The sequence below is a fragment of the Lagenorhynchus albirostris genome, chromosome 7, assembly GCF_949774975.1.
Source record: "Lagenorhynchus albirostris chromosome 7, mLagAlb1.1, whole genome shotgun sequence".
NCBI lineage: Eukaryota > Metazoa > Chordata > Mammalia > Artiodactyla > Delphinidae > Lagenorhynchus > Lagenorhynchus albirostris.
The window spans coordinates 89,691,293-89,714,183 of NC_083101.1; the positions used below are offsets into that span (position 1 = coordinate 89,691,293).

At 50.6% G+C, this 22,891-nt stretch overlaps 1 protein-coding gene across 2 annotated transcripts in view; it reads right to left on the bottom strand.

Annotated features, from left to right (window-relative positions):
• Positions 1-22,891, bottom strand: part of FGD3 (FYVE, RhoGEF and PH domain containing 3) — a 34,903-nt gene that overhangs the window by 4,469 nt on the left and 7,543 nt on the right. Inside the window, exons 4-14 of one of the 2 annotated variants that reach the window (XM_060153556.1) lie at positions 19,046-19,135; positions 18,201-18,337; positions 16,447-16,603; positions 14,894-15,032; positions 14,263-14,321; positions 11,354-11,500; positions 10,916-11,008; positions 9,629-9,708; positions 8,223-8,253; positions 7,206-7,313; positions 6,087-6,149 (exon numbers count right to left, since the gene is read on the bottom strand). In XM_060153556.1, the coding sequence (XP_060009539.1) occupies positions 6,087-6,149; positions 7,206-7,313; positions 8,223-8,253; positions 9,629-9,708; positions 10,916-11,008; positions 11,354-11,500; positions 14,263-14,321; positions 14,894-15,032; positions 16,447-16,603; positions 18,201-18,337; positions 19,046-19,135 (1,104 nt within the window). Of the gene's footprint in view, positions 1-6,086; positions 6,150-7,205; positions 7,314-8,222; positions 8,254-9,628; positions 9,709-10,915; positions 11,501-14,262; positions 14,322-14,893; positions 15,033-16,446; positions 16,604-18,200; positions 18,338-19,045; positions 19,136-22,891 lie in introns of both variants that reach the window. The other variant, XM_060153555.1, reaches the window with a different exon arrangement.

Sequence of the window (22,891 nt, forward strand, 5' to 3'; positions counted from 1 at the left end):
TCCCTTGCACAGATGGGGAAACTGAGGCCCAGAGACACTTTTTCTGTTTAAAAGAGAAACACTTAAAATAAGTTTAACATTAGTGTTTCTGAGCAGAATAAAATGACGTCTGAGATTTGTTTTAAAATATTCCAGAAGAAGGAAGAGTGTGTGGGGGTGGGGTGAGGATAGGGGTGGAAAGACAGATAAAACATGAACAGCACAAAGCTGAAGTTGCTCCAGGCTGGTGTGGGGGTCTTGCCGTCTGTTAGTTCTACTTGTGTGTGTCCAAAGCTTCCCTAATAAAAATTTGAACAAAATAAGCTAAAAATATGTCTAATATAAACTCTGCAAGTTTAAGGAGAAAGAGATGCACTGGTTGGGGGTGAGGGAGACAGAAGGGAGGGGCTTGGGCATTGGAGGCTGTTACGGGCTGAATTGTGTCCCCCAAAAGTCATAGCTTGCAGTTCTAACCCCCAGCACCTCAGACTGTGACTGTATTTGGAGAGAGGGCCTTTAAAGAGGTGATTAAGGTAAAATGAGGTCACTAGGGTGTCCTTAATCCAATATAACTGGTGTCCTTATAAGAAGAGGAGATTAGGACATGGTCACACACAGAGGCAAGACTATGTGAGGACACAGGGAGAAGATGGCTATCTACATGCCAAGGAGAGAGGCCTGTGAACAAAAAAAGAACAAAGAGTGCCACTCATCATCCAGTTATATAAGGGTTAAGATGCACCCACTGCAGTCACCCACGACAGTGCACCCGGGAGGGAACTCAGGATGAAAAAAACAAGATGAGGCATTCTGTGTGTTGGAGAAACAGGCCCCAAGATAGAGGCACATCTCAGAAAGAATTTCAGTGACCCCAGATTCTTGCATCTTCCCATGTAGAGAAAATCACTTAAAAGTATTAACTTAAGATATCTGTTCTTTGTGATATAGCAGGAATCTTTTACCAAAATGTATGCTTGACTACATGTATTTCCTAGCCAAAAAATTCGTACATATACTGGCTCCTCCCCTCCCTCTTACAAGCAGTTCCTCAGAGCTGTCTCCCAGGCTATAGTCCTCAGTAAGATCCTGAGTAAAACTTAAACCCAACTCTAAGTTGAGTGTTTTTCTTTAAGTCGACAGGCCTCAGGAGAAACCAGCCCTACCAACACCTTGATCCTGGACTTCCAGCCTTCAGAACTGTTAGAGAATAAGTGTCTGTGGCACTTTGTTAAGTAGCCTGAGCACACTAATTCTGGCCTGTGCTTCCAAGCTCTGCTGCCTCTGCTCATAGACCCCAGTGCTGGCCCCCTGGTACGAGGAGCCCTGGGACCAGCTGGTGCCTCTGAGGGTGATAGGGACGCTCGCTCTACCCAAGACCCCATCACCCTCCTCCTCCATCTCATGACCCCTGACCCCATGGACACTGGGTGTAAGAAAACCTTGGGCCCCCTCTCAGTTTATTCCATGCAGCTCAGGACCACAGAGCCCTGTGGGTGGAAAATGGGTGGCGCAGACCCGACAAGCAATACTGACGCTCCCCACAGCCACATGCCTTACTGGAGGCCACCCCTGTCACCCGGCCTTGGCTGCCAGCCACACTCTAGCCCTGAGGCACATCTGTCTGCCCCACTCAGGGCTCCTTCCCTTGAGACCATCTCTCAGGACTGCTGGGGCTCAGACATGAGAAGAGAGAGGAGGGGCCATCCCTGGGTCTGCTGTGGCCCAGGAGCCTCAGCCCTCTACCAACCTTCATGGTGACCCTGCCATGCCTGTTTTCCAGGTGAGGACACCAAGGGCACTCGAGGTGGGAGTGGTCAGTGGCAGGTGGCTGGATCCGCGTCTTTCCTTCAAGCACTTACATGTGCTGCAGAACCTGGGCTCTCCAGACCCTGCGAACAGCGCTGCACAACTGCTGAGAACACAGGGAGGCCATGGGGGCTACTGGGGCATCCCTGAGGGGCAGGGCTGCCCACAAGATGGAGGAGAGGCTGTAGCGGGTCAGGGGTATGTGGCCAAGAGCTCAGGTGCTGAAAGTCAGCAGGGACCCCGTCCTGGTCAGAGGGACCAGAGGGCAGTTCCTAGAGCCGGGCATCTTGGGGCTGGGGCTTGGAAGAGCGACCCATCCTGGCTTCCTTTTTTTAGGTTGCAGTTCGGTGATCAGACAGGGTCTGAGTACCAGCTTTCTTGGCTGGGTACCAGCTTCCTCGGTGCTGAAGACCGTAAGCCACCATGGCCCATGCTTGATGCGGCTCCCCCAGGCAGTTCCCGACACCGAGGGCTGGTGACCAGGTGGCTGAGGTGAGCCCACCTGCATCGTTGAGGACAGGTCTTCCTGGCCAAACATACTTCCTTTTTGGATGAAGATATAGAATAAGTCAACCAAAGGGAGGGGCTCAGATTTTCTTTTTAGATGTGGAGACATTGGAAAGGCCTGGGCCAAGTCTAACCAGGGAGGTGTGGCACCGTGGCTTCCCTAGTAACAGCCAAGCGACTTCACCCAAAGCGCTCCAAATGCACAAGCGTGGGCGTGGGAGGTCTGTGCTGAGGGCCTGTTTTACTCAACGTCTTCTCTTCAGCAGATTCACTTACAAAGCAAGGAAGCAGGAGTAAAATTCAGGTAAGAATTGGGTCCCAAACAGTGGCCCTGACAACCAGCGTCAGAAGATGGAGCCACAGTTATCATCAGTCCTAAAGGGTGTGGACGTAGGCCCGGGTCTTAGGCCTGGCCCTGTGGTGGGTGCAGCCCAGGTCCTCTGCCCTTCACAGGCAGCCCTGTCCTGGGCTTGGGGTGGAAGGGCGGCACTAAGTTTGTGCATGCTGAACGACGGGTGGCAGGGATGGGGCCTTTCATGACATCGTGGAAGGGTCCATATGTTGCCATGGTGGCTCTGGAGCCCAGGGAGGCCTTGACAGTTCTGTGCTTCCGTGAAGAGAGACGCAACTTTTGCAGAACGGGGAAGTCTTTGTATTCTGCAAGACTCCCTTGCAAAACTTCCTGGTTTGGGTTTAGCTTTTCTTAGGAAAGAGGGCCTAGTGGGAACTGTGCGTCTGAGGACAACACCAGGAAATCAAATGAGCACACCAAGAGTGAGTTTACATTTCCTCTCCAAAAGCTTACATCTGGCATGTTGTAGCAAAGATCACTCTTTCTAGTGCCAGAATTAAAACCCACTTTGGGGTACTTTCCACAAATATCCACTGAGCACATCTCGGACTCGCCCTGTATGGCAGGAGCTTCACGGAGCTGCCCTCCTGGGTCCACCAAAACCTGTGCTCATCAGAAACACAAATGAGAAAAACCATGGCCGGGCCATGTGTGCTGGGGCCGGAGCTGCAAGTCTGTTGCTGACGAGCGTTTGTCTGTTGTAGGGCCTGGGCCTGGCTTGGGGTAGATAAAGGGACTGGGACAAGGAGGCCTGAACTTGAATTGTGATCCCAAGCATCCAGCAAGTCAATGGTGCTGCAGAGCCCTTGGAAGGCTGAGACCCTGGGTAGAAGAAGGTGGGGTGGCCCGCATATCCGCGGGCTGAGCGTCGCCATCGATGCGCAGCAAGTCTGCAGCCTGGCCTGGGCAGACCCCTGGACCGCGCTGAGGCCCTGAGCCTCAGGAGCTCTCAGCTACCTTTTCACCTGTCAAAGGAGTTGGGCAACCAATTGGAGGGGCACCCAAGTGGCCAACAGACACCTGACACGGCTTCTCTCTCTCTTCTCCCCACCCAAGGGAAGGCGAGGGCAGAGGGGGAGGAGTTGCCCAAGGCCTCATGTCAGGACCCACTCCACATGTTAAAACATTAAACATGTGACCTTCAGGTCCCTTCCAGCTAGAACATTCTCCGATGGGCAGTGCCCGTCGTGTGTGCCAGCCCCACCTCCTGCTCCTCTGTCTCTGCCCTGGCACTGGATCTTCCTCAGCCCTGTCTCCCTGACCACACAGCCCACAGCCACTTCTACTTTACCCCGCATCCACGGACTGAGGCCTGCCCGTGGACTCACCCTACAAAGAGTGGGGGTTGCTCACGGCCCTTGATGCCTTCCGGCATGCCCCAGGCCAAGGGTCGGATAGCAGAGGGCCCTGCAGGGGGTCCAGCTCAGCTTCCCTGCAGAGACAGGGAGCAGCAGTACTTCATGCAAAGGGCCATCATGGAGGTCGTCAGAGACCCTGGCCAAGGGACCCTGGAGCTGATTGGAAAGCTGAAGAGGCCCCATGTGTCATTTTTCTCTGGGCAGTTAGTTACACAGATGAAGCTTGAGTGTGCAAGCTGCTTTTCATGATGTTCCTAGACGTTCCAGAAAGGAGCCCAATAGCACACTGCCAGCCTCACACGCACAGTTTGGTGATTCAGAAAGCTGATGGTAGGTTGCTTCACGTGAGAAACACTTGTCAGTGACTCTGGGGTCAGCTGCGAGGGCTTCACAGATGAGGCCTTGGGACACAGCAGGCATAATTGAGGCATTCTGCACAGAGGGGATAGCAGGTGCAAAGGCCCTGGGACATGGCCAGGTGAGGTAGGCCAGGGCATGGTGGGGGAGGGTGGGCTGGAAGGAAGGCAGGGCCAGACAGAGCCACAATGCAGGAAGCCCCTCAGGGCGTTTGAGGGGCTGTGACAAGACCATCTCTCCCCTGCTGATAATGCTGCTTTCAGATTTCCTGACTGAGTTCAAACAAATTAGCACAGGCTCCCTCTGGTTCTCGCAGTGCCACCCTGTGGCAGCAGTAGCACTCAAATAAGGGGGTTCCCTCCTCTCACTTGGTCCCTGAAGCCCATCATGCCCTAGAAATGCTCCATCCCTCCATGGGAGCCCAAAAACTCCTCAAGGTTTTCCCAGTGCCTGGCACTCAGAGACACGTCGGGTCAGGGGTCGTGTGGTGACCTGGCAAAGCTTCTGCTCTTGTAACAGAGCAGGGGACTGGAGCATCTGGGCACACCTGTTCTGGGGCCTCAGCTGGGGCCCAATGCTACCCAGCAGCATGGATTGTGTGGGAGGAGGGGACTAGTTTTCTTACTAAAAATCTAAGCCAGGACAGGAACATTTACTCCCCGTGAGGAGCTAGACATCCGTCCCTCCCTCTGCTGCTGTCCCAGGAAAGCCAAGTCCCACCACAAGGCCTTTGAGGCAAAGGCCAGGTCTCCTCGCCTATCAAGCCCATTTCCTGTTCCTAAAATGGGTTGACCCTAACGAGTGCCAACCCAGAATGGCTGTGATGACCAGCAGGGTGGCCCTCGTAGCCAGAAAAGAAGGAGCTCTGCAAGTTGGTGCGAAATTCAGGCAGACTGTGCTGTCCAACTGGGGAGCACCTGCCACCAAGGGAGTGCTGGCCCAGATGAGGGATGTGAGAAAGAGAAGTCAGGGGGAGGGAAGGAGAGGCAGGCCCAGTGGAGAGAATGTGGGGGCTGTACCAACCTACCCATGGAAGAAGTTCCGCTTTAAGAGCAAAGCCCCTGTTAGGGGTCAGGCTGGGGCTCAGGCCTCCACTCATTCCTTCTGAGCCCGGAAAACTGAGGGATAGGGCAAAGCGAAGATGCCCAGGAGAATCCCCTCTCAGGATGCAGGGTACAGCACCTCCTTGGTAGTCTAGGCTTATAACTGTCATCAGACTTCACGACTATTAGGCCCAGTGGTTAATAAAGATGCTTCCCTGTACTGGATACTCACTGCATGCGAGGCGCACACATTTACCCTGTTACTAATCTCCCAAACTGACAGAGCAGGAGGGACTCGGGCATAGTCCCATGGCCTGGCCCTGTCGGGGTGGGGACATGCACACAGGCTATCTGACCCCGGACCACGCCTTCTCCGCCCACATTGACTGAGCCTCCTGAGGGCCAGGTACCGCCTTGATCCACATTTCATCCAGGCATACTTTACCTGTGGTAAAGAGCACAAGTCTTCAGAAGAACTCAGCTGTGTAACCTTCACCCACCCAAGGAAATGGACATCTGGGTCCCAGCGGGCTTGCCCCAGCCCTCCACCAACAGGCCCCAGAGGCCATCACTGTGAGGACCCAGGTCACACGGAAGGGGGAGGCTAAACCCTCACCCTCAGGTCACCCTGGTCTGACCCCAACTTCCACCTCCCACCCCGTCAAAGCTGGGGGGGTCACTCACCCCTGCAGCACCCCCTCCGCCAGTGGCGACCGCTGCAGGCACCTCTGAGTTGGCGCTCACCATCTGGAGGGGACAAGACAGCTGGCATGAGCAGAGGTCTGTGGCCACAGGCTGACATCCAAGGCAGTGCTGGAATGCCACCATTCCTTCTGTCTGGTCACAGGGTCAGGAGGAAGACTGTCGGGGCCTGGTGTTTGCTATGACTTTGGGAATCTGTCCTCCCTGGCCTGAAGGCATCTCAGAAGAGTTATCATTTCCCAGCTGGGGTGGAGGGCGGTGGGCAGGTATGAACCTCCTTGAGGCCCACCAGGTCTAACCAGCTGCATCACACCATGTGAGGTGGCCCTGGCCTCTAGCTGTCCTCAGGCATCTGTGGAGAGCTCGGTGCCCTGCCTTCTACGGTCAGGCTCTGTCTCTGCACCAACTTTAACGGCAGGTATGGGGTGGGGTGGGGGGTTCTGTTTCCAGGTCACCTCTTTTCAAGGTAGGGGACAGTACTTTCCCCGCCCGGGGACAACACAAAGTTTTCTTCTAAAATAGTCCAGAAAGCAGACAAAATGGAGATTTGATGCAAATATTAAGTGGATAATGAGGTGGCCTGTGGCCCACAGACCAGTGGGACCACAGGGAGGGCCAACCCGGCCTGGTGTCTGGGACTCAGGGCTGCTCAACCAGGCTGGGCTGGCTATCTCTTAGCTTCAGGGATGTCCCTGAGGCATGGAGTGAGGGACCCTCACTGTGAAGTCATGTTTGGTTGTACCTAGACAGAGGGGATGGCCAAGGCCTAGGGTGGACCCATCTGGCCCTGGGTGGGGATCCTGCTTCCCGGCTCCCCCCAGGCCTGGGGACAGCTTCCCATGGGGAGCAAGCTACCCCTGCTGATAAGATCACAGCCCCTAGGTGCATGTGATAGGACAATGCCTCATGTAGAAGCTTTATCCAGGCCTGTCCTTCCCTCCCTCCTGTCCAAGCGCCGACCACCCCAGCTATAAGGTACAGGCGTCCCCACATGGCTGCTCAATAAAGGTGGGCATGAGGAGAGCATGGGGACCAGCTTCCCCCCCAAGCACCAGTCCTTGTGCAAAGGGCCTGGGTTGCCCCAGGGACACTGGCACTCACAGGTGGGTCTGGAGTGAGGGAGGAATCCTCATCCTGGCTGAAGGAGCCACTGAAGGCCTTGAAAGTCTGGCTGTTCTGCTTGTGCTTCTCAATGGTGGCCTCAATGACCTGAAACAAAACCACAGAGAATAAGGGCCCTCAGAGAGCATTCCAGGAGGGTGAGGACAAGGGTCCCGTGGTCCTTGCATTTTCCCCTGACCAACAGCCTCACATGTCCTCTGAGATGAGGAAACAAGGCTCAGGGATGTGATCAGTGACTGACCGGGTCCCCACTCCAATCTCCATGGCTCCCAGTGCCACCCCACATGCAAGGGCAGATGCTCTTGGAACATTTTATATGGATCCGAGGCCATGTTTCCACTTCCTGCAACAGCATTCCCATCTAATATCTGTTTGAATTTCCTTTTTCTCTTCTCACTCAGATTTCTGTCTTATGAATTTTGGGAGCCACTAATGGTGGCTAACCATCACTAATGGTTAGCGTTTGGCCTGGTGGTGGTCTGCCAACCCCGGTCACTGCCTTGGCCTCCGCTCTGACGTGGCCCTCCTGGCCTGTGTCCCTACCATGGCTGGTTCTGAGCTGAGCCTGCTCTGGCTGCCCCAGGACACTGCCTGGCCTGTCTTTGGAAGCACAGGCTCCGTCCTGGAAGTCAAGCTGCTCGTCCTGCAAGACCCACCGCTCCTGCCAACCACGGAGAGAAGGACAACACGGACCCACCTTGGAGCTGCCAGACAGTGGAGATCCTCCCCAGGGTGAGGGCACCTCCCTGCATGTCCACCTCCAGGCCTTTATGTTTATTTGTTTACTGGGGAGCCCCAAATAAGAGAATGGATTCAAAGGTTTGTGGAGTCTGAAGGTGCTTATAAACTTGGTCACCCCATCACTTCAAGGTGGATAGATGGGTGGGTAATACCTGGGGGGGACACGGGGCCATCCCATCCCTTGCTCCAACATGAAATGGCCATACCACTCAAGAATTTGGTCATTTGGTTACTTTAAAACTTTAGGAGCTTCACCTGAATCCATTCTTTCTTTTCCTCTTCTGTCCTATAAAAGCCAAAAGAGTATTTTATTCATTTAGTCTTGGATACTGACTCTAAACCACCTGATTCCGCTCAGCCCTGAAGTACACGCCTGTGCTGCTCACTGCCTGGAAGTGCAACTCACGGCTTGGGAGAGTGGCCCCGAAGGCTCTGGAACACTGTGGCCAGTATCACCAGGTGCAGTCAGGCGAGGTCAAGTGTGGCCAGGTGGAGTTAAGTGTGGCCTTGTGGGTGCAGGTGGGGTCAGGTGTGGCCAGATGAAGTCAGATGTGGCTAGATGTGGTAAGCTTGGTATGCAGAGCCCTCTGCAGTGGATGTAAACCAACACTTCGGTGGGCCACAATGGTCATTGCAAAGATCTCACGTCATTGGCGGAAGTGAGAGATGGGCTCTCCCAAGCCCCGCCACAAGTCATGCACCATCTTAAAGGGTAGTGTGACAACAGCCACCAAAATTTAAAGTGGACATGCTACCCTTTGGCCAGCAATTTTACTTCAGGAATCTACCAGACGGACGTAACGACATATATGTACAAAACTTGGTTCATGGACACTGCTTGCAGCACCATTTGCAACAGCAAGACCCCAGAGGACCTAGGTGCCCGGCAATGGGAACCAGCCAACGATCATATTGGAAAATTATGCTGCTTTAGAAAATGGTGCTCATATATGGGATGATTTCTGATAAATTAAATGAAAAAAGCAAGATGCAGAACAGACTAGATAGAAAATGGTCATCTGTGATTTAAAAAATAGATACAGGGCTTCCCTGGTGGCACAGTGGTTAACAATCCACCTGCCAATGCAGGAGACAAGGGTTCGAGCCCTGGTCTGGGAAGATCCCACATGCCGTGGAGCAGCTAAGCCCATGCGCCACAACTACTGAGCCTGCATTCTAGAGCCCGCGTGCCACAACTACTGAAGCCCATGCGCCCTAGAGCCCGTGCTCTGCAACAAGAGAAGCCACCGCAATGAGAAGCCTGCGCACCACAACGAAGAGTAGCCCTTGCTCGCTGCAACTAGAGAAAGCCTGCGCACAGCAACAAAGACCCAACACAGCCAAAAAAAATAAATAAATTTATTTTAAAAAATAAATAAATAAAATTAAAAATAGATACATATGTATGGGGACAGAAATTCCGGAAGGATACTTCAGAGATGGTTAAGAATGTCTGCTGGGGGTGGGGAACAGGGGGTGGGCAGAGGCTTAATTTTCATTGACTTCCCCTTAGTACTGTTACATTTTAAACCACAAATAAGCGAGTAAAATGAACACAAACACATCGAAAATTTATGCAGTTTAGAAAAGGAAGCCATCTGCTAAAATTTCAGGTCAAACATATTCACACAGCGGCAGACACCCAGGCAGCTGAAACCTACCGAGTTTGTAGCTCCAGGGACCTTTTCTTTCCAGTTATGATGAATGTGTAGGCTGCATTTGACTTGACGACATCCTGCACCTGAAGGCATACAACAAAGGACAAAACAAAAACAGTAGGTCACTTTTAGCAGGTCCTGAACTGTGGACTCACACTCTGAGACTTGGAGGCCTTTCCCTGAGAAGGGGGGGCAGAGGTGACCCAGTGAGTCTGCAGGGGAGTGCTCAGCTTAGGGTCATGGTTGCTGCGGGCCACTCCGTGAGTCAGTCCATGGTGGAGGGCGGACCACCGACCTGCTCAGGCAGGGCTGGGACCACTCATTCACTGTTCTTGGAACTGTGCCGGCCAAATCTGCCTGCTCTCAGGGCTTCCCAGGAAGTCAGCCCCAGTGCCTTTCCCCACAAAGGTACCCACAGGCACTCCCGACGCAGGGATGGGAATCTTAGGAGAAGAGCCAGGAGGATCTCCACTACTCTGCCGGGGTTTCTGAGGCCCCATGGGCAGGTACCTTCTATCTGCAGGTGTCTGCAACAGGGAGCCTTCCCTCATCCCCTCAACACTCTACTCCCACAGCCCTTGGGAGTAGATGTGGCCCACAGGCTGGCCACTGTCAGAAGGGATTGTTTTTGCATCACTAATGCAACCCTTCACTTTTTAGAATAAAGAAATACTTTGCTTTAGCCAGTATTTTTGGAGTGCCCGTTAATTCAAAGCACTCTCCCACAGAAGAGGGGGACTGACTCCAGCTCCAGCAGCCCCACAGCATGAGACATCAATGGAGGCAAGGAATAGGGACAGCAGGGACAACAGGTCATCTGGACCTTGGGTACAAGTGCCTGCAGAACCTCATCTGGGCTCCAAATTGGTGCAGGAGTGGAGAGAGCATGGACCAAGGACCAGGGAACAGGCAGGATGGGCACCCCATCTGCATTCACCCCAAGTTTCCCTTAGAGTCTGTAAGTGGGGCCCTTAGGGCTGACTTCACAGGGGACAGGAGATGGCCCAGGTCCTGGCATTGCCCTTCATCCTGCCAACATGAAGCCGGCAGCGCACTGGCAGGTAGGCCAAGTGGAGGGACAGGGGATCCTGCCCATTCAGCCCAGGATGCTAGGCCAAGGCGCCCTCAGAGATGTTCCCCCATGCCTGGGTCAGGATAGAAGTAAGGCTCAGAGAAGTAGTCAGGCAACCAGTTGCACAGCAGTGAGTACTTTGGTGGCTAAAGCGCTGTGTCCCTACACCTGCTCTGTGCTTTCTCAGGGGAACAGATCGGTGGGAGGGGCTCACCCACCTGGAGGTCGGAAATGTCCATCTTCTCCCGGACACTGAACTTCTGGCCCATGAGCCGCAGTTTGGGCACGCAGTAAAGGATCATGCTGTTGAACTGCGATAGTGACGGGCACGTATGGGGTGAGGGGCGGTTGACTCCACAGAGGAGCACCCCAAGGAGGAGGTGGGGCGTGGCTCTGGCAAGAGTGGGCCGGGCTAGGCAGGGCTGGGCTGAATGTGGGAGTGGTGAGGGCATGCTGGGGGTTGGACTGGGGGAGTGGCTTAGTGGTGGGGCGGGGCTCTGCAGCTGGTTGGGCCTGGGTTGGGTGAGGGTGTGGCTGAGTGGCTGGGTAGGCCCAGGCTCTGCCGCTGGGCTGGGTGTGGCGTGGCCAGGGGCGTGGTTCTGCAGCTGGGCTGGGCAGGACTGGGCAGGGCTGGGTGTGACCGGTTGGGGGCTCACCAGGAAGAGGTGGCGGTCCTGGGTCGTGCCATTCTTGGCTGATAGCTTCTGGATGTGGCCCTCCTTGATCAGCTCGTTCGCAGGGTTGACGATGTCCTCCTCCCCACCCAGTCTCTCGTATACCTCCAAGAGCTTGTGCATTTTCTCCTGAGAGAGACACGGGGTTCAGGCAGCTGCACAACCACAGGGATTGGAGGCCTGCCAGGGCTGGGGACCCAGAGGTGTGTGGAACCCTGCCCTGCAAGTGTGGTCCAGAACCAAGGAGGGACCACGATCCTGCTGACAACGGTGGGAGGGAAAACACGGGCCTTGTAGAACAGAGGTTCACCTTGCAGAGAGTAATAAATAATAACAACAGTTAGCACCATTGCTATGTGCCACACCCTGTTCTAAACACAATGTGGGTATTAATTAATTTAATTCTAGCACCGGCCTTAAGAGGCAGATGCCATTACTATCCTCAATCTATAGACAGAGAAACCGAGGCACAGAAAAATCAAGTGAGTTGCTGGAGATGTTTCAGCTAGAGAACTGGGACTGGCTCTCTTAGCCTCCACAGTGAAGGGCATTGGGTCAGAGGAGATACGTTGGGCAGCTGCAGCTTTTGCCCTGGACAGTCATCCCTTCTTGTGGTAGCCTTACCTGGTTTCCTGCTCCACCCTCAGATGGCCCAGGGCCATGATGAGACCAGACCTCTGCCTACCCGCAGGTCATCGCCCTCTGTTCTCGAGACTGGTTGTGTGGTCATATGGCCAACCAGCACCCTTGTGGTGTGAGGGGAGAGGGTAGGCAGCTCATTGCTCCAGCTCTGGGGCAAGAGGCCATAGGCCCTGACCAGGGGCTTGAGCCAAGAGTGAAGGAGTGAACTCAGCGAAAGGCAGAGCTGAGCCTACAGGAACCTTAACCCAGCAACAAGGAGCATGGATCCACCATGCTACAGCACCACTGCCCTTGGACCTGACCAATCTTAGCCTGCACTCCCTGGAAGCAGGCTGGTTTGGTAGCTCTTCTGCCTCTGGTATGGAAACAGGTGGTAGATGTGGGCATGGGAGAAGGAGGGGGAGCCAGCATGGAGAGTGAGGAAGAGCAGGCTAGGCAGGGCCAAAGGGCCTTGTGTGTACTGGGGGCTGGGCGTGCAGTGGACATGTAGGAGAGCTTATGTGTGTACCTGTGAGGCAGTGGCAGGCCAGGAGGCTTCTGGACAGGGAGTGACAAAATAAGCAACCCATAGAAAGCTCTTAGTAGAGAAGTACGGACCGGAGACCAGGGAGATTGGAGGTGGGGAGGTTGGGGTGTTGGTCCAGGTTGAGGGGATTAGGGATGGACAGGTGGAAGCATGAAGAGGGTCCCATGAGCACACATTGATAAGCCTTCCCCCACACCTGACCAGAGCCCCCTGCCGGTCACAGAGGCCTCACCAGACTTGGAGCGAGAACTGCCACACAGTGGACATGCTATTGTGGGACAGGAGTCCACCCCAAGCCCCTCAGAGATGTAGGCCCATGGGGGCTCCTCCATGGGCTCTGTGTGAGCTCATGACCACAGAGTTCCATGAAGCAGCTCTTTCTCCTCCATTAGATTTAGTCTTGGGGAGGAAGAAAAGGGGAGATTAGATAAAAAGTATCTAGAGTGAAATGTCACCTGTTTAGGTTGCCATGGGTGCCCCACTGTGGGCCTGACCTCAGGCGCATCTGGTCTGGGGGCTCCAGACCCAATCCCGGGGACAGGCAGGTAATGAGGACACAGGACGTGGACCACACATAGCAAGAGCTGCCCCAAAACAGGCAGCCCGTCTCTCATTTCTCCTTTTTGAGAGATGTGAGGTCAAAGAAATATTTCACTTTCTTTTTCCTCTCAAACAACAGCAGTGCCCATGTGAAAGTGAATAGGTCTCAGGACTGAGGCAATCAGGGCTGGGTAGGGACTGTGGCGGCCTGGAGAGCCGGCCCACTTAGGGGGCACCTCGCCTCGTCCCAGGTTTTAGTGTGGGCCTGGGGTTTTCAGAGTTTTCCAGTAAAGCCAGGAATTTGGATTCTCCTGTGAAATGACCTGATCTCTAATTCTGGGCAAGGATTTAGAAATTCTTACACCATGTCCAGGCAGTGTGCAGGCCAAACAAGGACCTCTGAAGACAGGGCCCACTGGGTCAAAAGGCATTGGTATGGGCTAGGAGGCCTCCCCATCGGCAGAGCCTATTACTTGGGGGCGTTAGATCAACAAGAGGACACCATCTCCTCCACCTTCAGGCTGTATTTGGAGGTGGGGCCTTTGGTAGGTGATTAAGTTTAGATGAGGTCATGGTCATGGGGTGGGGGAGGGGTGGGGCATGATGAGATTAGAGCCCTATTAAGAGAGACACCAGAGAGCTTGCTCTCTTTTTTTGCCATGTGAGGACACGGCGAGAAGGTGGCTGTCTACAAGCCAGGAACCAAATCCGCCAGCACCTTGGTCTTGAACTTCCAGCCTCCGGAATGGTGAGAGTAAATGTCTGCTGTTTAAGCTGTCCAGTCTACAATACTTTGTTAGAGCAGCCCCAGCTGACAGAGCTTCAGTGAGTGAATGAACGAACAAATGAATGATACTAACACCAAGAGCTAACACTAAGTTATGCCAGGTCCTATTCTGAGCACTTCACGTAGAGTGATTTAATCCCCGCAACAGCCCAATGAGACAGATTCTGTCAGTGACCTCATTTTACAGATGGGGAAACTGAGGCATGGAGCGCTATATAACTTACCAGCAATCACCAAGCTAGTAAGGGACAGGCCTGTCTGGCTCTCAGTGGAGTCTCTGTCTTCCTGGGGGACAGGTGGGTGAGTATGCATGCTGACAGTACCTGGCCCACCCTGTGCCCTCCCTGCCCCAAACTACTGGTCCCTTGGGCATCTTCCAGGGTCGCCTACACTCACCATTTTCCGAATGGCAGCGTTGGAGTGGTTGGCAGCTGTGGAGATGAGCTCCAAGGACCCTGCAGGAAGAAGACAGAGTCAAGCTGCAGGGCGCCTGGTGGCTCCTCGCCCCACGAGGCTTAGTGTCAGGTTCTGCCCTGCTCCTGCCCTTTCCCACGGTTGTACCAGGCTGCTCATGAGACCTGGCCTTGGGTGTGGGGGTGTGACCCTGCAGATGCATCCCATTTGCTGGGGGTCCGCTGGGGCTGGCATGCCACTCCCCTGTGCAGACCTTGCCCCATGCTGCCTGCCAGCTGCTCCCCATGCACCAGGAGCAGCCTTGCCAGCCCCATAAGGTCCTCCGTGAGGGCTAAGCTCTGCCAACACTTAGCAGCCCCCTCCACAGAACCATCATCCACCCCTCGCACTGCAATGGGGGCAGGGGCGGTTTTCCCTTACACTCAGACTCTCAGTCACCTCCTTGTTTAGGGGTCACTTGGAGCTCTCTCCGTCTCTCTGTCTCTCTCTCTCTCTATCTCTTTGTCTCTCTCTTTCTGTCCCTGACTCTCTGTCTCTCTCAATGTGGGTTTTCAGCAGGGGCCCCAGCTCCCACTGCCCAGGAGCCCCTCAGCCTGTGGCCGGCTTGGCTCACTCTCTGCATCCTTCCAGTCTGGGGCATCCTCTGGGAGCCTCTTCAGATAGTCCTTGAGCAGCAGCTCATAGCGGGGGACCCTCTGCACGGGCTCCAGCATATGGTGCTGCAGCGTCAGGTTTCCGCACATCTCCTGCTTCTGTGGGGGAGATAGAGGCAGTGTGGGGCAGCCATGGACACACATGTGGATCCCCCAGGAGGCTGCCTGGAGTACTGTACCCAACTGACTGCAGACCACATCTTACAGCAGAGGAAACTGAAGTTTGGAGAGGTTGAACGATGGAGTAAGGAGCTGGACCCCAGGCAGGCCTGCTCTAGACCCAGCGCTGGCCTTTCTATACACATCCTCATTGGAGGCTGTTCTGTGGGAACAGCTGGGAGGGGTGAGCGTGCAAGGAGTGCAGGCAAAAGGGGAGAAGGAAACACTCTGATAGTATCAGAGCTATCCTCTCTGGGGAGGGACAGGGATGCTGAGACATGCAGGGGGATCTAGGACCCTACGCTGAGAAATCATGGGTGACCTGATTACAGTGGGATCTGGGGAAAACACAGAAAGTTATCAAGGGGCCACCCCAAATCCGAGCCTGGCCTCCAAACCCTCAGCACAGAGGGACTCTGTGCCCATTAACCCTTCAGGGTACAGTGAGGAATGTAGGTGCACGTATGCATGTGTGAACACATATGTATGTACACATGTGCACATGTGCCTATGTATTATGTGTGCACATGTATGCATGTATGTGCATGTGGCACATACTTGAAATATTTTTTAAAGAATTACTTTATTTAAAATTGGTGAATGTGGCTAATTAAAACCCCAAAATTTTGTATGGAAAACAAAATCATACATAAAGTTAAAAAATAAAACATCAATGGAGAAAAATAATTTGCAACACATTTGACAGTTAACAGCTGACATTCTTAACATATAAAAACCTCATGAATCAGTAAGAAAAAGACCAACATGGCAGTAGACAACAGCAACCAGAGGTGTGAACAGGCTGTTTGCAGAAAAAGAGAAAGAAAAGATCAATGCAACATTTTCCTAAGTGCTTCCACTAGCCATTGAGAGATGCTGTGGAGGGAGACCAGCATGTTTGGATCCAGGTCCTATCGAATAATAGTTTCTGATGACATAGATCACACAAACTTTTTTTTTTTTTTTTTTTTTTTGCGGTACGTGAGCCTCTCACTGTTGTGGTCTCTCCCGTTGCGGAGCACAGGCTCCGGACGCGCAGGCTCAGTGGCCATGGCTCACGGGCCCAGCCGCTCCACGGCATGTGGGATCTTCCCTGACTGGGGCACGAACCCGTGTCCCCTGAATCGGCAGGTGGACTCTCAACCACTGCGCCACCAGGGAAGCCCCGCACAAACTTTTTGAGCCATGATTTCCTCACCCATGAAATGAGAATGATGATTTGTCCCTGGAAGTTATTTTAAGGATCAAAGCATCAATAGAGCATCTGGACACATCCCACAATTTTACTGATTTTCTCCATGTTGAAACACAAAGCCAGCACGGTGCCCGTGAAGCAGAGGTGGGACCGCCCTACCTGGATGCCTTGGACAATGTCCTTAAATACCGGTGAGCGCTGGGTCCAGGTGCTCACCAGCTCCACGGCCCGGTCAAAGTTCTTGACATATTCACCATACATCTTGAGGAATGGGGCCAGCTTCTGCAGGATGTCTCCAAGCCGGGGGTTTGTGTCCCTTTGTGGGGGAGTGAGTGAGATCGTTAGGCAAACAGCTCCACTGAAGTGCCAGGGTGAGACAGGGACTTCACCAGGGAGCTATGGGACAATGGCCTGACTCCCAGCTCTGTGTGATGGTGGGCAAACTGGTCACCTTCCCTAAGCCTTACTTTCCTTCCCTGTATCACATGGGATGGAAAATAGTGTGTTACCTAGAGGATCATGTAAAGTACTTCAATCATGCAGTCATAGAACGATTGCTCAAAACCAGGAGTTGTTAGTAATAATGGAATCACTTTAATGATGAGGCACAGTTATCAAAAAGAATCAAGGAAACCCCATTATACTTCTTCTATATGAGCGAAGATTAGGAAAAATGGGGCAATCTAACTCTGGCAATGTCATGGGAAAGCAGCACTGTGTAATAATGAATGGTTTGGACAGGGATTTGGAAATAAATTTCAAGGAGCAGAAAATATATTAATAACCTTTGACCTTAGAACTGTGGGGGATTTATCCTAAAGAAATAATCAAAAAGAAGAAAAAAAGGCATATGCATAAAGTCATCCTCTGCAGCATTACTAGGAACATGCACTCAAAGGCCCACCACCTGTGAAGACGGATGGGCAAGCTGCTGGACTCTCGCACCTTTATTATACAAGGGGTGTCTGTGTGCTGACAGTCTCTCCAGGGCCTTGAGGAGAAAACTTATATCTAGCAGGTGTGCACTGCATCAGCCAGAAAGCCAATCTAGCCCTGAGCTTTAACCTCATGGCCTTGGACACAGTATAACCTGCTCTGCAGGTGGAGCATGTCTTTCTAAATATTTACGAATTGCCCTGGACCCCTGCTGAGCCTTGCAGGTGCAGGGACAACCCCCAATCAAGCCCCCTGGCCTCTGTGTTCTCCCTGGCCTGGCTGCAGCTTGGTAATGACCTCTTCTCTTACCACAGAACCACACACTGGCTCAAGCCAGGCCAGTGAAGAGGGGAGACAGCAGAGACCCCAAAGCAAAGCTGCAGCAGCACCCGGAACAGAGGGGGAAGCACATAATATGGAGAATGGCAAGCTGGGGGCCATGCCTGTAATGTTTTATTATCATTTCTTACAGCTGGGCAGTCCCTCTGCTACAAATGAACGGAAGCGGCAGAGGGACAGAGGGACAGCCCTCTGGGGACACTGCTGAGGAAGAAAAACATATCATTTTTTAAAGCAGAGGTGCAATATACACTAGGAGGGAAAATAAACCAATAAGCACTGTCTATTCACTGGTGTTTGCAGATGGCAAACCTCATTTAAATTCCACAAAGCCCTGAGCAGGTATTAAAGTCCTTTTAATTTGCAGATGAAGAAGCTAAGACACTGAGAGGGCTTGGGGTCAGGGTTGGCCCAGGACCCTACAGAAAGAGAGCCCAGGGCACTATGAGACAGGCTCCCCAGGTGTCTCCTGGCTTTTGGGCATACAAACCCCAGATTTAGAGGCTGCTTGGCAGAGAGTATTCAACAAAACCACTGCAATAGTGTCATCATGACCCTCAACCACCAAGGGCATTGGAGCCAAACTCCCTGGGACATGCCAGCCCCTACACTTCCCAGGCACCATGAGCTGCACTTACCACTCATTCGTGATCCGTGTCTGCAGCTCAGGAAGGAGGAACTTCCCGTGGAAGCAATAGATGGAGGAGATGTTAGAGAAGATGCCTGTGGTGACTTCCGAAGGGATCCCTGCTTCCATCAGTCGGGTGCAGAAAACCTGGGCACGGAGAAGCCCATGCAGTGGTCACTGAGTGTGGGTCACTGCAGATGGTTACGATCATGCTTCGGATGCAGGTATGGGAGCTCAAGAGAGGCTGCCATTGCCTTATGTTTTCTTCGTGAACCTTCCACTTCATCAAACTGGCTCAAAGAACCTTATGGTCTTAAAGCAAGCTTACTTATGGCTAAGAACTGGGGGCGAGGAAGGGACAGTCCCCTCTAGATGGGGACAGGCCATATTCCTTCCATCTGCCCTTCAAGGGAAATGGATGGTCCTGATTTCCTTTCTTTGCTTTGTGAGCTACAAACAGGAGAAGCACCTGTCAAAACCCAGTTTCTGTTGCAGTTTTACTTCCTGTGCTCATAAACCCCACGTTGCCAGGTGGACAGGGAGAGTGCCACCCACTTTCCCAACTATTTATGCAGAAAGATGTCCAGAGCCCATTTACATGCTCAGATAATTTAACTGCCAAGAAGAAAAAAACCCCAAGGTGACTGGATGAGACCATTGCCCCAAAGCCACAAGTTCTGAAAGCAAAAACTAAGACTTTCTGGAGGAGACTTAAATTTGTCCAAGTTTTAGTATTCATGTCAGTCATACTCCAACTGCAAGCCCTAGCCAATGCTAAGAGAGAAAGTTTGCCTCTGAAACTGTCCACTGAAACTCTGGAAGTGGATAAAGGCAGGCCCAAGCCAGGAGGGCTACCTGGTCTAGCAGGTGTAGACGCTTCACGTAGGTCTCCTCAGTATGCAGCAGCTCCTGGGCAATGTGGAGCAGCTTCTGGGGCTCAGCGCACTGTGAAGAGAAGAGCCATAGCTCACCTAGGGAAGATGAGTTTTGGGGAGGCAGCATATGACAAAGGCTACCCGCTGTATGCCAGGGATGACCAGGGGCCCCAAAAGACCAGAGGAGGCTGCTGGGACTGGGATGTGGGGCTCAGTTCTCGCAGATGGAATTTCCAGGGAGGTTTCTGGGGAAGACATAATAGTTTCTACCAACCCCCCCAAACCTTCTGCAGCCCAGAGAGAACTCTATCTTCCCGGGGCTTTAACTACAGAGGAGCTGCAATAGCCACATCAAAATATATTGTGGAGTGACATCAGCAAGGTGGCAGATTAGAAAGCTACAGGCCCTCCCAACAGGCACATGAAAAGATGCTCCACATTGCTAATTATTAGAGAAATACAAATCAAAACTATAATGAGGTACCACCTCACACTGGTCAGAATGGCCATCATTAGAAAGTCTACAAATAAGAAATGCTAGAGAGGGCGTGGAGAAAAGGGAAACCTTCTACACTGGAAATGTAAATTTGTGCAGCCACTATGGAGGTCCCTCAAAAAACTAAAAATAGAGTTGCTATATGATTTTGCAATCCCACTCCTGGGCATACGTTCAGACAAAACTATAATTCAAAAAGATACATGCACCCCAATGTTCATTGCAGCACTATTTACAATAGCTAAGACATGGAAACAACCTAAATGTCCATCAAAAGATTAATGGATAAAGGAGATGCGGTACATATATACAATGGAATATTACTCAGCCATTAAAAAGAATGAAATAATGCCATTTGTAGCAACATGGGCTAGAGATTATCACACTAAGTGAAGTAAGCCAGACAGAGAAAGACCATATGATATCACTTATATGTGGAATCTAAAATATGACACAAATGAACTTATCTATGAAACAGAAACAGGCTCACAGACATAGAGAACAGACCTGTGGTTGCCAAAGGGCAGGGAAGGGATGAATTGGGAGTTTGGGATTAGCAAATGCAAACTACTATATATAGAATGGATAAACAACAAGGTCCTAGTGTATAGCACAGGGAACTATATTCAATATCTTGTGATAAACCATAATGGAAAAGAATATTTAAAAAAATATATATGTATATATATAACTGAATCACTTTGCTGTGCAGTAGAAATTAACACAGCATTCTAAATAAACTATACTTCAAGAAAATATATTAAAAAAAAAAAAGAAAGTTATAGGCCCTCCTTCCCCTACACATGAGTTAACAATATACAAACAAGAATACCTCTGTGGAAACTCTGGAGACCAGCTGAGAAGCTACAGCTTCCAAGGCATTGTAAAACTAAGAAGAGATTCTATCAAATAGAGAATGAAAATTGGCATGTTTGGAACACCCTTTTGTGTTCCTCCCCCATGCAGCATAGCACAGCACAACTGGGAAGAACCGCACCCCCCCCCCAACTAGGGCTCCTCCCTCAGGATGGAAACAAAGGAGTGAACTGTGCATCCAAAATTTTGGCTAATCTGGAAGCTGCCTGAGGGACTGGTTTCTGTCTTGCCTGATTTGGAATGCTGTCATGACCAGCGCCAGAGTTTGAAAACAGAGGCAAGCAGCATGTTAGAGCTGATGTTCTGCAGGCAGATGCCAGGGGAGCAAGAGATCAGAAAAATTTTAATAGGTCTTAGAAATTCCAGCCTGATTGGCTAAGGTTTTCCCTGCACAAAGCCAGCATGCAAAGACTAGAGAGATGGTTGTTTTTCAGATGCCCAAATTCCAGCAAAAAATTACAAAGAAACAGGGAAACATAGTGTGATTAAAGGACCAAAATAAAATTCCAGAAACCAAACCTAAAGAAACATAGCTCTATGAGCTGCCTGTAAAAAATATTAAATACCTGTCATATAGATGCTCAATGAACTAAAAAAGAACACAGACAACTAAGTGAAATCAGGAAAGTGATGCATGAACAGAATATCAATAAAGAGATACAAACTATTAAAAAAAAAAGAGCCAAACAGAAACTCTAGAACTGAAAATTGCAATAACTAGACTGAAAAGTTCAAGCTAGGTCATTTGAAATCATAAATCAGAGAAACAAAAAGAAAAAACAATGAAGAAAGCAAAGAGAGCCTAAGAAACTTATGGGATACTACCCAAGGGACCAATATATGCATTTTGGGAGTCAAGTACAGCATACTTGAAGAATTAGTGGCTGAAAATGTCCCAAATATGAGGAAAGAAATGGACATATGAATTCAAGTAGCTCACAGAACTCCAAATGGGATAAATCCAAAGAACCACACTGGGACACATTATAATAAAAAAAAAAGGGGGGGTGGGAGGAGTGGGCTGATATATTTAAAGTGCTGAAAGAAAAATAAAACTGTCAACCAAGAATATGTATCCAGCAAAGCCATCTTTCAAAAATGAAGAAGATGATACCAAAACCAGATAAACATATCACAAAAAAAGAAAATTACAGGCCAATATCACTGACAAACATACATGCAAAAATCCTCAACTGAATACTAGCAAAACGAATCTAACAACACATTAAAAAGATCATACACCATGATCAAGTGGGATTTATCCCAGGGATACAAGGATTCTTCAATATACACAAATCAATTAATGTGATACACATATTAACAAATTGAAGAATAAAAACCATATGATCACCTCAACAGATGCAGAAAAAGCTTTTGACAAAATTCAACACCCATTTATGATAAAAACTCTCCAGAAAGTGGGCATAGAGGGAACCTACCTCAACATAATAAAGGCCATATATGACAAATGTACAGCAAATATTATTCTTAATGGTGAAAAACTGAAAGCATTTCCTCTAAAATCAGGAACAAGACAAGGGTGCCCACCCTCGCCAACATTATTAAACATAGTTTTGGAAGTCCTAGCCATGGCAATCAGAGAAGAAAAAGAAATAAAAGGAATCCCAATTGGTAAAGAAGAAGTAAAACTGTCACTGTTTGCAGATGACATGATACTATACACAGAAAATCTTAAAGATGCCACCAGAAAATTACTAGACCTAATCAATGAATTTGATAAAGTTGCAGGATACAAAATTAATGCACAGAAATCTCTTGCATTCCTATACACTAACAATGAAAGAACAGAAAGAGAAACTAAGGAAACAATCCCATTTACCATTGCAACAAAAAGAATAAAATACCTAGGAAAAAACCTACCTAAGGAGGTAAAAGACCTGTACATAGAAAATGATAAGATACTGGTGAAAGAAATCAAAGATGACAAAAAAAGATGGAGAGATATACCATGTTCTCGGATTGAAAGAATCCACACTGTGAAAATGACTATACTACCCAAAGCAATCTACAGATTCAATGCAATCCCTATCAAATTACCAAGGGCATTTTTCACCAATTTTACAATTTGTTTGGAAACCCAAAAGACCTCAAATAGCAAAAGCAATCTTGAGAAACAAAATTGGAGCTGAAGGAATCAGGCTCCCTGACTTCAGACTATACTACAAAGCTACAGTAATCAAAACAGATGGTACTGGCACAAAAACATAAATATAGATCAATGGAACAGGGTCAAAAGCCCAGAGAGAAACCCACGCACCTATGGTCACCTAATCTATGACAAAGGGGGCCAGAATATACAATGGAGCAAAGATAGCCTCTTCAATAAGTGATGCTGGGAAAACTGGACAGCTACATGTAAAAGAATGAAATTAGAACACTCCCTAACATACACAAAAATAAACTCAAAATGGATTAAAGACCTAAATGTAAGGC